Source organism: Chaetura pelagica, unplaced genomic scaffold (genome assembly GCF_000747805.2).
Source record: "Chaetura pelagica isolate M959 unplaced genomic scaffold, ChaPel_1.0 scaffold67, whole genome shotgun sequence".
Lineage (NCBI taxonomy): Eukaryota > Metazoa > Chordata > Aves > Apodiformes > Apodidae > Chaetura > Chaetura pelagica.
Genome location: NW_009954107.1, coordinates 5,966,168 through 5,979,665, shown reverse-complemented (window position 1 = coordinate 5,979,665; position 13,498 = coordinate 5,966,168). Strand labels below are relative to the sequence as shown.

The 13,498-nt window shown below is 43.2% G+C and overlaps 2 protein-coding genes across 2 annotated transcripts in view; one reads left to right on the top strand and one right to left on the bottom strand.

Annotated features, from left to right (window-relative positions):
* The first annotated feature begins 40 nt into the window (after window positions 1-40).
* On the top strand, window positions 41-2,641 carry RASL11B (RAS-like, family 11, member B). The gene is made up of 3 exons (XM_010002531.1): window positions 41-158; window positions 1,043-1,119; window positions 1,957-2,641. The coding sequence occupies exons 1-3, from the start codon at window positions 41-43 to the stop codon at window positions 2,422-2,424; spliced, it is 663 nt and encodes a 220-aa protein (XP_010000833.1). The 3' UTR covers window positions 2,425-2,641.
* Window positions 2,642-6,864: 4,223 nt separating this feature from the next.
* Window positions 6,865-13,498, bottom strand: part of SCFD2 (sec1 family domain containing 2) — a 203,591-nt gene continuing 196,957 nt past the window's right edge. The window contains exons 9-10 of the mRNA XM_010002530.1: window positions 10,924-11,043; window positions 6,865-6,957 (exon numbers count right to left, since the gene is read on the bottom strand). Of these exons, the coding sequence (XP_010000832.1) occupies window positions 6,865-6,957; window positions 10,924-11,043 (213 nt within the window). The remainder of the gene's footprint in view (window positions 6,958-10,923; window positions 11,044-13,498) is intronic.

Below are 13,498 nucleotides of genomic sequence, written 5' to 3'. Positions count from 1 at the left end.
GGGTTTGCGCCCGCCGGGCTTGCGGGGCGGCGCGGGGGTGATGCTGCCGAGGGAGGAAGGCGGGCGAGGGCAGAGCGGGACCCCGGCCCAGGCGGCGGGATTCCTTGGAGTCGCCTCGGGGGTGCCCGGGCTGCAGAGGGGGTGTGCGAGTCCTGGAAGTAAGTGTGCAAAACCCAGCGCTGAGCCAGAGCCTCTGCGGTAAGGAGAAGTTAAGAAGGGCAGTAGCGATGAGTCTAACAGGCATTTTTAGCAGCCCGCGCCCCCGAGGTGCGGCGAGACGGGCGGCTCCCGCAGCCCTCCCTCGGGAAGGCGCAGCGCCCCGCTCAGCGAGCACCCAGCCTGCCGTCCGTCACGGCTTCGCTGGCAGCGTGTGCCACTGTGTCCTGTTCTCTGACAGGATTTGCTTTATGTGGTGAAATGTCCCTCTTTAAAGAAGTATTGTAGATAAAACAAGCAAACATTCTGTAAACCTAGTATTATATTATCCTTAGCAAACCGAGTGCCAGCAGCTGCATGACCTACAGTGCTGGTGTAATGGGGAGAGCAAGGAGGTGATGCTTGAGTGCAGTGGGAAGTCTAAACTAATGTGCATGTAAACTACACAGCATTCTGTTGAGGAAATGAAGAAGTCAAATAAACGAAAATCCCAACAAACAGATCAGCTAGAAGAGCTTTTTAGAAAAATGGTTTGCTGAAATGCAGAAATGCTGGGTAAGAAGCAAACTACCTTCATCTAATAGCTGGTTATTTTGCACACTTCCCTTTATCCTCTAAGTTAAGACAGTCTTTAAGAAGTGATCAAGTTCCAAGTTGCACAATATTAACTGCCAAGCTTCAAAACAAATCAATGCAAGGTTAAATCCCAGCCTTCTAGTAACATTGTAATTTTATGGGTTGTTACACACAAAAACTTAAAATGCTTGTTCCTTGCTTCATAAATAGCAATAAAACTTTTCCTACACATCTAATGGGCAGCAGAATCAGTGTTTGTCTGTGTGTAGAGTGGTGGCTTTACTTGAGAACCTGTTGGTGTTCTTGACAGGTAATCTCTACAGCAGGCACATCCAGATAGATGGAGAGATGCTGGCAATTCAAGTCCAAGATACTCCAGGAGTCCAGGTGAGCTAGATGCAGCTGTGCGGTTCCCTAGAGCAGCTCTACACCTGCGTGTGTGTGTGTCTCTCGGCATCTTGTTACAGTCCTTTTCAGAGTCTGGTGCTCTGTGTGGGAGAGTGGTAACTTCTGTTACAACCAGCAAAGCCAGACGTGTTGCATGCCTTTAGTGTGCCAGGAGTGAAAGAAAACAGCTCGCTGCTTGGGTGAATCATTTGCTCACTGGAGGCCTGTACTTTTGAGTGGCTGAATTACTTAAGTGTCTTGTTCCTGTATACTTGGAAGATTAGACACAAACCCAAACATTTCTGTTCAAATAAGGTACATGTGGAATAAAACAATCACTGCCCAACATGCTTCATAAGTGTGCACGACGCAAAGCGAGGTCTGCTGTATTGTGGCTGAGCTCATTAGTGTGACACAAGTTAAAGTTTTGAATGTATAGACCTGAGTAATGTTGGATTGTTGCCTTTTTGAACTGGGCAACACTCCAGGTCTAAATGCTTCCAGCTCATATCTTTGCCTCCCCAGACTTAGTGTCTAGCCAGTTAATTTCCCATTCTGTGGAACTACAAAGTCTTTCTCTGCATGCAGAACTACTCAGGTCAATTTTCCATTTGAGTATAGCAAACTCCAGTGTTAAATTCCAGGTTTTTGCAGCTGAATCAACATATGCGTTTATTCAGCACGGTCACATTAAGTCTGTACTTATAATGTGAAATGCAAATATATATATGTCTGAAACTGTAAAATGTTGTTTGGTTTTACAGACTCTGTTAAAGACAGATTCCTTTCAATCTTTTATCACTTCAGCTATCTAATTTGAGACCATTAATTTTTCAGGTCCATGAGCACAGTCTGGACTGTAATGAGCAGCTGAACAGATGCATTCGCTGGGCAGATGCCCTGGTGATTGTCTTCTCCATCACGGACTATCAGAGCTATGAACTGCTCAGTCACCTCTACCAGCACGTTCGACAGTTGCATCCTGGAAACGCAGTCCCTGTTGTCATTGTTGCAAACAAAGCTGATCTCTTGCATATCAAAGAAGTGGAGCCTCAGCATGGACTTCAGCTGGCCAACATGCTGGGCTGTACTTTCTATGAAGTATCAGTCAGTGAAAACTATAATGATGTCTTCAATGCCTTCCATCTCCTTTGTAAAGAAGTCAGTAAGCAGCAAACAACCAGCACCCCTGAGAGGAGGAGAACCTCTCTCATTCCACGCCCAAAATCGCCCAACATGCAGGATCTGAAGAGAAGGTTTAAACAAGCTTTGTCTGCCAAAGTGAGGACTGTCACTTCTGTTTGACAGCAGAGCTGTTGGTCTTCCTAACATTTAGCCCAAGATTGAAAACTGGGGTGTTTAACACTGGCACATCTAGAGTCTGAGGCATTGTGAAAGAAGGATGGTTCAGGTAGCCTGAACCATTTTCTGGCTGCAGAAACAAGCAGTTTCTTATAAAAGGAACAGTGGCAGATCAGAAAAGAAAAAAAAATACAGAAACTCTTGAAATGGTTCTAGGATGTGACTTGTAGTATCTGTTTTCGTTTGGAAAAGGAACTTCCCCGTAAATGAAACAAGCTTTTAGTTTCTCTTTTGCAATTGGACAGATTTGGCTTTCGTTTGTGCAGAAACAACCTTTTGGCTGTAACTCAACTTGTATGAGCAGGGAGATACCATGAACTGCAGTTCACTGATCAGAATTAACCACTTGAGTCTTGTTTTCACTTGGATGAAGACAGCATGATGCAGCTGTTCAATTTTATTGCATAGTAGAACTATTTGTTTCCCATGTAATTCAAAACAAATAAGCAAACATGAAATTGTTCTGTAAAAATAAGTGTAAAATAAGTGGACAAGGACTAGGTACCAAAACTGTAAACAATGGTCCTTTTTTTTTTACTAGCTATGTTATGTCTGAAAACTTGACCTGTCTTTGTATGCAAAACTATTGTCCACAGGGTGTAAACTTACCTAATTAGAAATAACTTGTAGGGTTTTTGCTGTCTGAAAAAAAATACTGTCCAGACTGAATGATCCAACACAGAGCTTTTGAGGCCTAAGTGTGAGTAGGAATGATAGTCTGTTATATACAGCTTGGTGTGAAACATGGCTGGCTCTGGGCAATGAAGCTGGTTGCTTGTTCTGAGCTGAGCCAGCCCCTCTTCATCCTTACATGTTAAATGTATATACATTTTTATTTTTATTTTACATTGAGCCAATAGAGTTCACAGCCTAAAGGCCCTATACACATGCACTTTAAAAAGCCAGTTGTGCTTTTGTTTAAACTGTAACTTATTTATTTTGTGTTCAATTACTCCTTCTAGGGAGTGGACTTTCCATTCTTACTGCCTGGTTTGACATTAAATTTTTGAATTGCTTGTTTTCTTGTGTGTTCTTCATGGATGAGAAACAATGGGCAATAACCAAAGTAATAGTTTTCTCGAGGTAGTTAATGTGCATTGCAGAAACAGTCAGAAGGACTTTCCTGCCTATACTGTTGTCTTATTAGCATAAACCACAGGGGGTGAGCTCTCACAACTGCTTTACAACTTCCTTTTAAGAAATTCTCTCAGGAGAGAAATGGAATGTGGCAGAGACCTTTCAAATGAAAATAGGATTCTTCATTTCCCCCTGTCAAAACTCCAGTGAGAAAAGAATGGTGTGAGGTAGGTCAAGTCTTGTAAGTGACTGCCACTTTCTTATTAAAAAAGAAAAAAAAAGCTTTATGTATTGAGGTATATTACAATGAAGACCTGAACCAAATTGCAAGTATTCAGCCTTTCTATTCATGCTTATAGTAGCTTTACTGGGAGCCCTCCTGAGGAGGATGTTTGTGCTATGACTGGGGTGACTGCTGTGCACACCCAGCTGAGTGACCAGCTGGTTGTCACTCAGCTGGAGTCCCTGCTGCAGGGAAACCCTGACAAGGTCCTGCTGATGACAATCCTTTTGACCATGAGCTACTAGTCAAATGATTTGGGTCTGGACTTGCAAACAAAACTGAGCTTGCCCTTCCATTACCAAATACTGCTTAGCTTATTAATAGAGTAGTAAACCCATCTCTGAAGGCTGGCTTTGTGTTTTTTCCTCTTCCTACCTTTTGAGTATTGCTTAATGTCACACACGGGGGGCTTAGACACTCCTTGTTGTGGTCCTGCACCTGCTCAAAGTCTCTTCTATACTGTTTCTACTCACATGCAATTGGCAGATCTCTTATGCCTGTGGTCTTTTGCCTGAGCATAGGCTATTGTGCAGCTACTACAGCTATTTCCTACAATTAAGGAGTTATTACACTAGGGACACTGGAAAAGTTCCAGTCTTGGTCTAGAAGAGGAACAGGCTTTTGTGACTATCTTCTTTCATCTCTTCAGCTACTTGAGCACAGGATGGTGGCTGAGGCCCAGCACCTATTGCCACAGCTGTGGCCCACTGGCTGAAAAGATTCCTCTAAATTGTGTGTGGGCCTGGAAAACTAGCTAGTCTGCATCAGTCAGAGGTGCTGTTTGACCCACAGGAAGTGCAAGAGCACCACTGCCTGCTTAGACTCACCTCCTCCCTGCTTCTCACTCTCCTATACAGTATGCCCGTAGATGGCCAAGTCAGAGTTGTGAGAGCATATGATGAAAGACAGCCAGGTGAGGGAGAGAAGAACACAGCTGCCAGCCTCCATCGTTTCAGGAAAGCAGCAGCATCTCAGAGGTGTCAGTACCTGAACTCACTGGCCAGCAATGACCACTGGACGTAGGAGAGCCTTTCTGCTACCAGCAGGGTGTGGAAAACCATCTAGAGCACCTCTCAAGACAGAAGGTCTAGATTCTTAGGGGAAATCAGATAATAAAAAAAAAGAGGGATTTCAGGACTGCACAGTCCTGGCATGTGTAGCCCTGTTGTACTAGGAGAGAAGGAGACTTCTTCTGTCTCTCAAGATAGAAGGTCTAGATTCGTAGGGGAAATCAGATAATAAAAAAAAAGAGGGATTTCAGGACTGCACAGTCCTGGCATGTGTAGCCCTGTTGTACTAGGAGAGAAGGAGACTTCTTCTGTCTCTCAAGATAGAAGGTCTAGATTCGTAGGGGAAATCAGATAATAAAAAAAAAGAGGGATTTCAGGACTGCACAGTCCTGGCATGTGTAGCCCTGTTGTACTAGGAGAGAAGGAGAAGATGGGTGAGGTTTGGCATTGTAAGAACATTGCTTTATTGATTACAGAATTTATGAAACATTCATATTCTAAGATTGAACAACACAGAACGACAGAAAAGAAACCAAGACACTGGCTATTTACTCTCCAGTTGCTCTGTTCAAACTATTTCTTGAGCTTTAACATTGAAATCTCTTAATATTTCTCATTTTTTATAGCACAAAGTTCCATTCTATAATCATTCTTATAAATCTATCTTCCACAGCGGTGACATTGTCCATGCTATATAATCGGTCCATTGTTTCCTTCCAGCCATTCAAAAATGAATTGAAATCAAAATGCAGCCTTTTCCGAAGACCACTATAAACATTTAAGAGGACTTAGGCTAGCTTGTGAACGAAGGTTAAAAAGCTACTTCCCATTTAATCTACTCCTTTGGCATAATAAAGAATGCTATGATAGAATGAATGTCACAAAGTCACATTCTCAGTGTAAGCTGTAGTCTTAGCATCCCTTGGATGGAGCAAGAGGATGCAGCTTTAGAGCTCCACCATTTTTTGCTGCAATTCAAAAGTCTTGTCCTATATGCAATTGCAATCACAATCTCTATTGGCTGCTGCTTTTTTATCACAGATTGTAGCAAAGTTTTAGAAAGAAAAATTACATAACTGAATTTGATAGCAGTTCTCTCATGATCATAAATTAAAAATAAAAGCTGTTCTCTAATGAAGAAATCTAGCTCAAGAAAGAATCTGTCGCTGCAGCCTTTTGAAAGTGGGATAGTGCTTTTTTTTTTTTCCTTCTTCTTTTTTAAATGCATGGGAGGGGAGGATTCTTCCAAGGTTATGATCAAACTACCACAGCCCATATGTTCTCCTGCAGAGAAGTGTGCCATCAGGAACAGTCTTTTCTCCCAGGGCTGTGGGTGGAGAAACTAGAGCAGGAAAAAGGACGCTGAGAGAGAAGCAGCCACATAACCTTGCCCTTGGGTCTCGCTCTCCACTTCTCTGCATCTACCAGTCCCACTGGGACAGCATCATCAGACCAGCAGATGCTCTGCTGGCTAAATCAGCACTGTGCTCCATGACCTCTCTGGGTGAGGAATGAAGTAAGAGCACTGTATAAGGCACATGTGTTCTGCAAGGTAGCATGACAGAGAGGGTGGATTTTGCTAGCCTTTCATTCCCTCAGCAGCATTTCTCACCAGAAGCAACCCCAGTGAAACGATCAGGAACACTCAGAGAAAAAAGTGCTGTTTGGGGAGTATAAATTCATTATCACCTGGTCCTCAGCTGCTCCTTTTCTAAGGAATTATTACAAGCCATCATCCCATGCCTGAGTGGGGCTGGGGGTGATTCAGCACACCACAGTGTTACCAAGGTGGACAGGAGAAGATGTTGCTGGACAACTGGACCATTTTGAAGAGCTGCCTGTGAGCTGCACATGTTCCCTTACAGCCAGATACCCAGCCACTTCAGCTGGAGACATAACTGCAGCAGGGAACATGTCTTTTTTTTTGGAAGGCTCGTGGTAAGAGTGACAGACCAGGGATTTGATGTTTCCAGCTGAGACACCCATTCCTCTTCTCCACAGATTCTCCCCCTATCAGATATCAGAGTCAGGCTGGAGATGGTCTGTGGCAAACAACAACTCAACAGCACTATGCGGTGTCAGGAGTGCAGAAGACAGCACCATTACCTGAAAGGAGGGAAACAAGAAACAGCAAGTCAAAACGAAGGGGACTGAGACTGATCACAGCACTAATAAGCCATGGATATAAACTGTTTGCCTCACCCAGCACTAGATAGGCTGTGTGTTTCTGTTGTTTACTGACAGGGCAATGCAGCTTGCCCAGTGAAACTGTCTGCTCACTAATAACTGTAGTTAAATCACTTTAAGGAACATAATGACTGGTAGCATTGTACTCTTAATGAATGTGTGCTTTGACTCATTTCTACCCACATCTTATAGGGTGATTTGTTGTGACTGCCATTGTGTTTACTGTGAAGCAGCAGCTGATGAAGCAGGGCTTTCCTCTCCTATAGCACAGTTTGTAGTGATGCCTGTGTCCTCTCAGTGGAAGGTAAGGTGAGCACCACAGAAGTGCCACTGGCCTACTGCAGGGAGCTGCAGTCCCTGTTTAGAAAACTTTCTTCAGGCCAGGCACAGGCTCTTCCGCACAGCTGGACCAAGGCTCAACCTCAAGCCTTGTCAGGATGCTGTTGCTTTTGTTTGTTCACATTTTTAATCCAAGATGATGAATTAATGGATGATGGATTTAATCCTGATGAATGAAACTGCTGGTTGCTACAGCCATGATACACACCCTGCTAGATGCAGGTATCTGTTTTTCTTAAGAGAAAACCAGTATGGTGCCTAGCGTGAGGGCTTCTTAGCAGGGCAAAGCTACCAGCAAGGAGCAAGCACATGTGTTCTTGCTGCATGGAGCTCACTCAGGGTCAAGGTTGTAAGATACTGCTCTTAGAAAGCTCCGAGTTCAGCAGTGTCCGTAGGGTCAGGACTGCAGGCTGGGGTGTGGGGGCAGATTTATTTTACTATCCCACTTGTACAAGAATTTGCTTCTTTGGTGCAGATCCAAGGAAAAGTAGCAAAAGCATCAACAGTGGAGCATGTCCATGTGTCTGTTTCCTGCAGTAGATACCAAATTGCTTGTGCTCTTCATCGCACATCTTAAATGTACAGTAGTGCTGCATTTCAACTTTTTTTTTGTTGTTCTTTCATCTTTTCAGTTCAAATAATGAAAGGAATCTGGAGTTAAGTTACTACAGATCCCTTCTGTACCGATGATAGGCTCGCCCTCACTTCTCCCCTTCCCTTGTCCTCCCACACTGGCAAACTGACACTGATTATCTCTTCTCCTTCCTTTGCATGAAAAACTCACTGTAATTTGCAGACGCCAAAGGCTGACACTGTCTTACTTATGTTACGTGAGAATCAAGAGTATAGCACAGTATGTGCTCATCTTGTTATCACACAGCTTAATTCTGAAAAACACGAGAGGACACGTTACCAAAATCTTCTGAGTGTACAAGCCAAACACCAACAATAGGCACTGCCAGATAAAAGCATTTTTTTCTTGGAGTCCCAACACTGAACTCTGAGGGGATTTGTGCAACTAATAGCAAGCCCAGAGAGGAAAATGAAAGCTGAAACTTTAATGTCTGAGAAAGGAGGCAGTCAAATACAGTGGGACTTCCCTCCTTTCCCCCCAGTATCTCTGAAGGGTCACTGAGGGGGATAAATGTGAATATTTGTTCCTTCATTTATACAGAGAAGGGCAGGATTGCTCAGATATGTAATGTCCACCTCTTCTCCTGGCAGGTCTCTTCAGGACAGTGTATCTCCTTTGCAGACCTTCCTGTTCAGTACAGTGTATCTGTCTTTGGTGCTTCACCTGAACGGCAGCTGAGGTGGAAGAGCCAGGAGACCCCATTCCAACCCATCGTGCTGCATCGGGCAGTGCCCCCTTAGCAGAGGGCAGGGAAGGATGCAGCTAACATCTGATGGTGCGTCTGGAGGGGTTTTATCTGTCTGCCTGCCTCAGATGGTTGTGCTTGATAGGAGGGTGAAACATCCACTCAGGCTTTTTCCCCTTTTTAACTCTTCTCATTAAAGCAGGAAAAAAACAATGATGTAATTGTACAAAAAATGTAACATTGTAGGATAGTTCTCACTAGATTAGGGGAGCTATTTACCACAACCCAAAAACAAATGATGTGTAGGAAAGGCTGCATTCCTTTGTGCTCCCCCATAAGAAATAAATTTGTCATTCATTTCAGATGCAGAGCAGTTCTGTAGATGGAAACATGTCTCTCCCACTCCACATTTAAATGTCATTTGCTTCAGCTCCAAACAATTGCTGAAGTAATCAGCATGTCCTGTCAGTTTTTCTGTTACTTTCCTCAATTCTTTATTTTTGCACCCACACGTCTCTTCATTTCTCCAAGAGCCAACAATTAGTATAAATGTCAGTGCTTTGTTTCACTCAAAGTGACTTGGAAGGCCAGTGTTCCCCTGATGCCTGAATCTGATTGCCCGAGTGCCAAAAAAAGCTCTGCTAAATGCTGGCTTGAGTTAAGACTAATACCTGGCTTTTTGAAAAGAGAATAATCCCAAACAGGTGGCACATATTCACAGCTGTAGTGCAGAAATCCAGGTAAATCCAACAAACTCATAAACTTTTTTTATATGGGAGACTTGCACAACTGCTTCTTTTCTTGTTTCTCTTCCTCCTCCCACTTCTCCCCCCTCAAGTCCTTTCACCTCTAACACAGCACATTTGGACAAAGGGCAAGATGCAGTAAAAGCTTAAAATTCTTTAGAAATCTGCCTCAGAAGGTGACCTGCTGCCAGGGTTAAGCTAAAGCAAAGCAACACCAGATCCCATGTCACCACTGTCAAGCCTCAAGTCCCTCTAGAAAGCCAGTCAAAAATCTCCCTGCATAGTTCTCAATCTACTCATGTGTTAACCCCTCTGCTTATCTTTCAGGGTGTATTAATACATTTTGGGTGTGGATTAACTTGTCCATCAGTGTCTCACAACTCAATCCCCCTTCAAGATGGGAAAGAATTTTATTTGATGTTTTGAGGAGATTAGCAATAGGCCAACTGGGGAGAAATGTATTAACAGATAAAAAAAACATTGCTAAAAATGACGCTTATGAAACACTGCTTTGCAAAGACAACTAAAACAGGGGGAAAATATGTCAAACCCAGGGGCTGCTCAGCCTTTGCTTGGTTCCATTTTGCTAATGATTTCTCACAAATCAAAACTGCATACCATAGGAGTTGAAAACAAGATGTTTATAAGCCACCCTGGAAACTAGACCTAGGTTTACGATGCAGCTGATTACACAGCACTTCTTTGCAGTTTTCAGATAACCCTGTAGATCTGCACTACTCTGCAGATACCTGGTTGCTCTTCTACACACTCCTCCACAGTTAAAAATTCTTTTTAACATCTCAGACAGCACCAGAGCTCATCCATCCTCCTCCTCTCCCTCTCCACTCCATTCAAATGACAGTTGCTGTAGTCAAGTTCTGCTGCCAGAGAGTGGAAGAGGCAAAGACCAGCTGCACACATGCTAATTGAAGCTTCACCATGGGAGTCTTCCTCCTCCCAGAAGCCTGACATCCAAAGTCTGCCAACACTTGGGGCTTTCTCCACATCACCTGCTTCAGGTTACTTAAGGCACCTAGCACTCAGGTATCCTCCTCAACAATGCCAATTCAGCTGTCTGGAGGATCATCACTGACATGTCACTGGCTGATACCCAGACCCTTGGCTGGGCACTGCCAGGGAGCCTGTAGCCTTTTGGAAAGCAAATGTTTTTGTTTATAAAGAATACCAAGAAATTAATAATTTGGGACATGATGAAAGCTCCTTCAGAATCATGCCAGATTGTTCTGAACTCTCCAGCCTGAGTTTGAACTTTTATTGCTGATTCTAACATGTGAAAAACAGACTATTGGTGATTTAATACTTGTTGCTTACAGATGTTTCACAGCAAAATCCTAAGACCATTCCTGTTCAAAGGGCTGTGGCTTCAAGTAGGTTTGGTACCAGTGCTATAGGGAACATTATTTGATGATTTTTCTGAGTCTTTGTTCAGGTGGGAACTGTATATTTAGAGCTCTTTTTACCTGGGTTCCAGGTTTGCGAGTCACTACCAGATCCTTCACCATTTTGGCCTCAGAGACTGTCACTCCACCAACCATAAAGATGATCAGAAGAGGATGATCACCAGGGTGAGGGCGATTCACCTGTAAAATGAAGGAAAGCATTATTTGTAGTTGCTCAGTCCAACTCCAAACCTATGGACTAACAGTGATCACCTCCCTGAGCTGCTGGAGGAAGACTAATGAGGAAGCTCAGAAAGAAATATTCATGGAATGCTGGTTTCTATAGCAGGTGGGAGGGAAACCAATGGGGATGAATCCCAAGTGAACGGTTTCCAGGGAAATGTTGTCTTCACGGTTTCCACTGAAACCTAGAGGAGTTCTCATGAGGTCTGAGGGCTTCTTCTTCCATTCCCTCTTAGTTTCTTTCCCAGAGTGGCAGGAGAATACTTGGGTGGATGTACAGTTTGGAAACAAATATGCATGGGGCTTTAAGGAATGAGGGGCAAATCACCAACCAGCAAAAGTAAAGAATCCCACCTAAGCATGCTAAAATCCCTGCCTGAGGTCAGCAATGGAGAGAATTATCAGTGATGTGCTTTCACCATTCCAGCAAATAATCCTGTACAATTCATCCAATGAAAATAAATCAAGCTCATTGTATTATAAAATCAGCTTCTAGCTTGTTTCACTTGAGAGTTTTTAATACTTCTGTGACTGGGTTGTAATTAATATAGAGAAACTTCAGCTCAAACAAAATACTTGCTTCATTTTTCCCCAGTTATCATCAACATGGCATAAACATTCCACTGCAGTTAAGACTTTATAAAACCATGTTTAATTTTAAATGTGATGATGATGCTTTACATTAGTTTCCTCTTAACCACTTCTAGAAGCTTCACTACCATGCTGTTTCCTAGCAAACTTTCTTTCTTGATGAAACACACTACCCTGACAATGCCTTGCTCCCGTCTTTGGTGCTGATGTGAATGGAGCCTGTGCAATTGCTCTTGCCACACCGCCTTTGAGCATGATCCAAATCTTTGGCTCCGAAACCTGATGGTGAGAACAATTTAATTTGCTCCTTTTCAGACTCTCTGGCCCCTCTCCTGCCACAAGCCTAGGTTTTTGACAGCCTTCACTTGACAGAACAAATGTGGGCATCAACCCACATTTGGGCAGAGCGTAGCTTCTCTGCTCTCACCACCACGGCAGCTATCTTTGATCCCTGTAGCTCCAGCTCCTGAGGGTACGGATCTCCTCTTCCATGTTGTGGCTGACTTATGTTTAGTTTTTAGGCAGTTTTCCATCCTGCAGCTCTGTCAGGCTTTCTGACTGGCAACCTTCAGAGGAGCTTTTTGACTTTGAAGCAAGCATGGAGGCATGGTGTGTTCTTTCTCTAGGCCAGCCGGCCTTTGATAAGACAGGGATCCTTGCTCAATGCTGCTCCCCAGGCAGGGAGCACTTCAACTCCCTGGGAGCTTGAAAACAGCACAGACAGCCTTAGATAGACGTATTTGTGAGCTGAGTATGTGTGTGCTGGGTGTTTATTCTTTTAATCACCCCCACTTCACCAGCCATCTTCATTGAGCCCATGGCACAGACAGCATACACACTACAATTCAGCTGAGTGTCCTGCAATTCTGGTCTGATATTGAGCAATTTTACATTTACACCAACAAATCAATTAAATGGATACACCAGAGTTTACAAAGACTTCCTTTATGCAGTTTCCCACGTCAGACTACTCGCTTCTTACTATCTGCATGTAATAAAGTGTCAACCTCAAAGGAGAAAAAGTCCGTCCGTATTACAAACACCATGAGGAGTTTAAGCAAGACCTAAATATTTACTTACAGAGCAGGTCAGACGGGACGGAGCTATTACTTGCTAAAATATTTGAGTATTTCATGCCACAATTGCTGTAAACAGTGACACAATGGTAAAGAAATAACTGCTCACAAAGATGGTGAAAATAAAAGCTGACAAATTGGTCTGCTACAGCACTTCAAGGTAATACAGGAATTACTGGTTTACTCTTTTTCATGGGTCTTTGCTCTTCTTAATCATATTGCCAGAGCAAAGTGCTCCACTCCATCTCGCAGAGCTTCTGAAGGACCCAAGGCATATGCAAACAGCTTGAACTTCAGAAGCTTACCACTGAATAAAGCCTCTCTTTCCTAATGTCTTTCCTAGTGGCAACAAACTCAACATAAACATGCATGCATAACATTGGACACATTGAAAGGACACTCAATGTAAGAGTATTAATTAGAAAGCACAAGCTTTCATGGCAATACTAAAGAGAAAATGTCTCAACAAATCATTTTCTTCAGTCAAAATAAACCTAGATCCAAACACATGGTGCACATATAAAATCTATTATTTTTTCAGAAGACTAAAGTTCAAACCACAAACTCCAGAAATGCATATTAAAAATACTATTAGGCATGCAAACTCCAAATTAAATTTGCAATGAAAAGGGTCTTGGAATTTGTAATTTTGTTATGCTATGCACAAGTGTTTTGAAGGAGGACAATACTTTGGGTACAAAATATTTGGCTGTCTTAAGAATGCAAGATTCTGCCAAGATTTTTTT

What these genes read in the sequence shown, in the direction of transcription:
- RASL11B (XM_010002531.1), top strand. Translation starts at nt 41, where the DNA reads ATGCTGCCGAGGGAGGAAGGCGGGCGAGGGCAGAGCGGGACCCCGGCC. An exon ending in GGGGTGTGCGAGTCCTGGAA is followed by an intron (nt 159 to 1,042) that starts GTAAGTGTGCAA and finishes TGTTCTTGACAG; the next exon opens with GTAATCTCTACAGCAGGCAC. An exon ending in AAGATACTCCAGGAGTCCAG is followed by an intron (nt 1,120 to 1,956) that starts GTGAGCTAGATG and finishes TTAATTTTTCAG; the next exon opens with GTCCATGAGCACAGTCTGGA.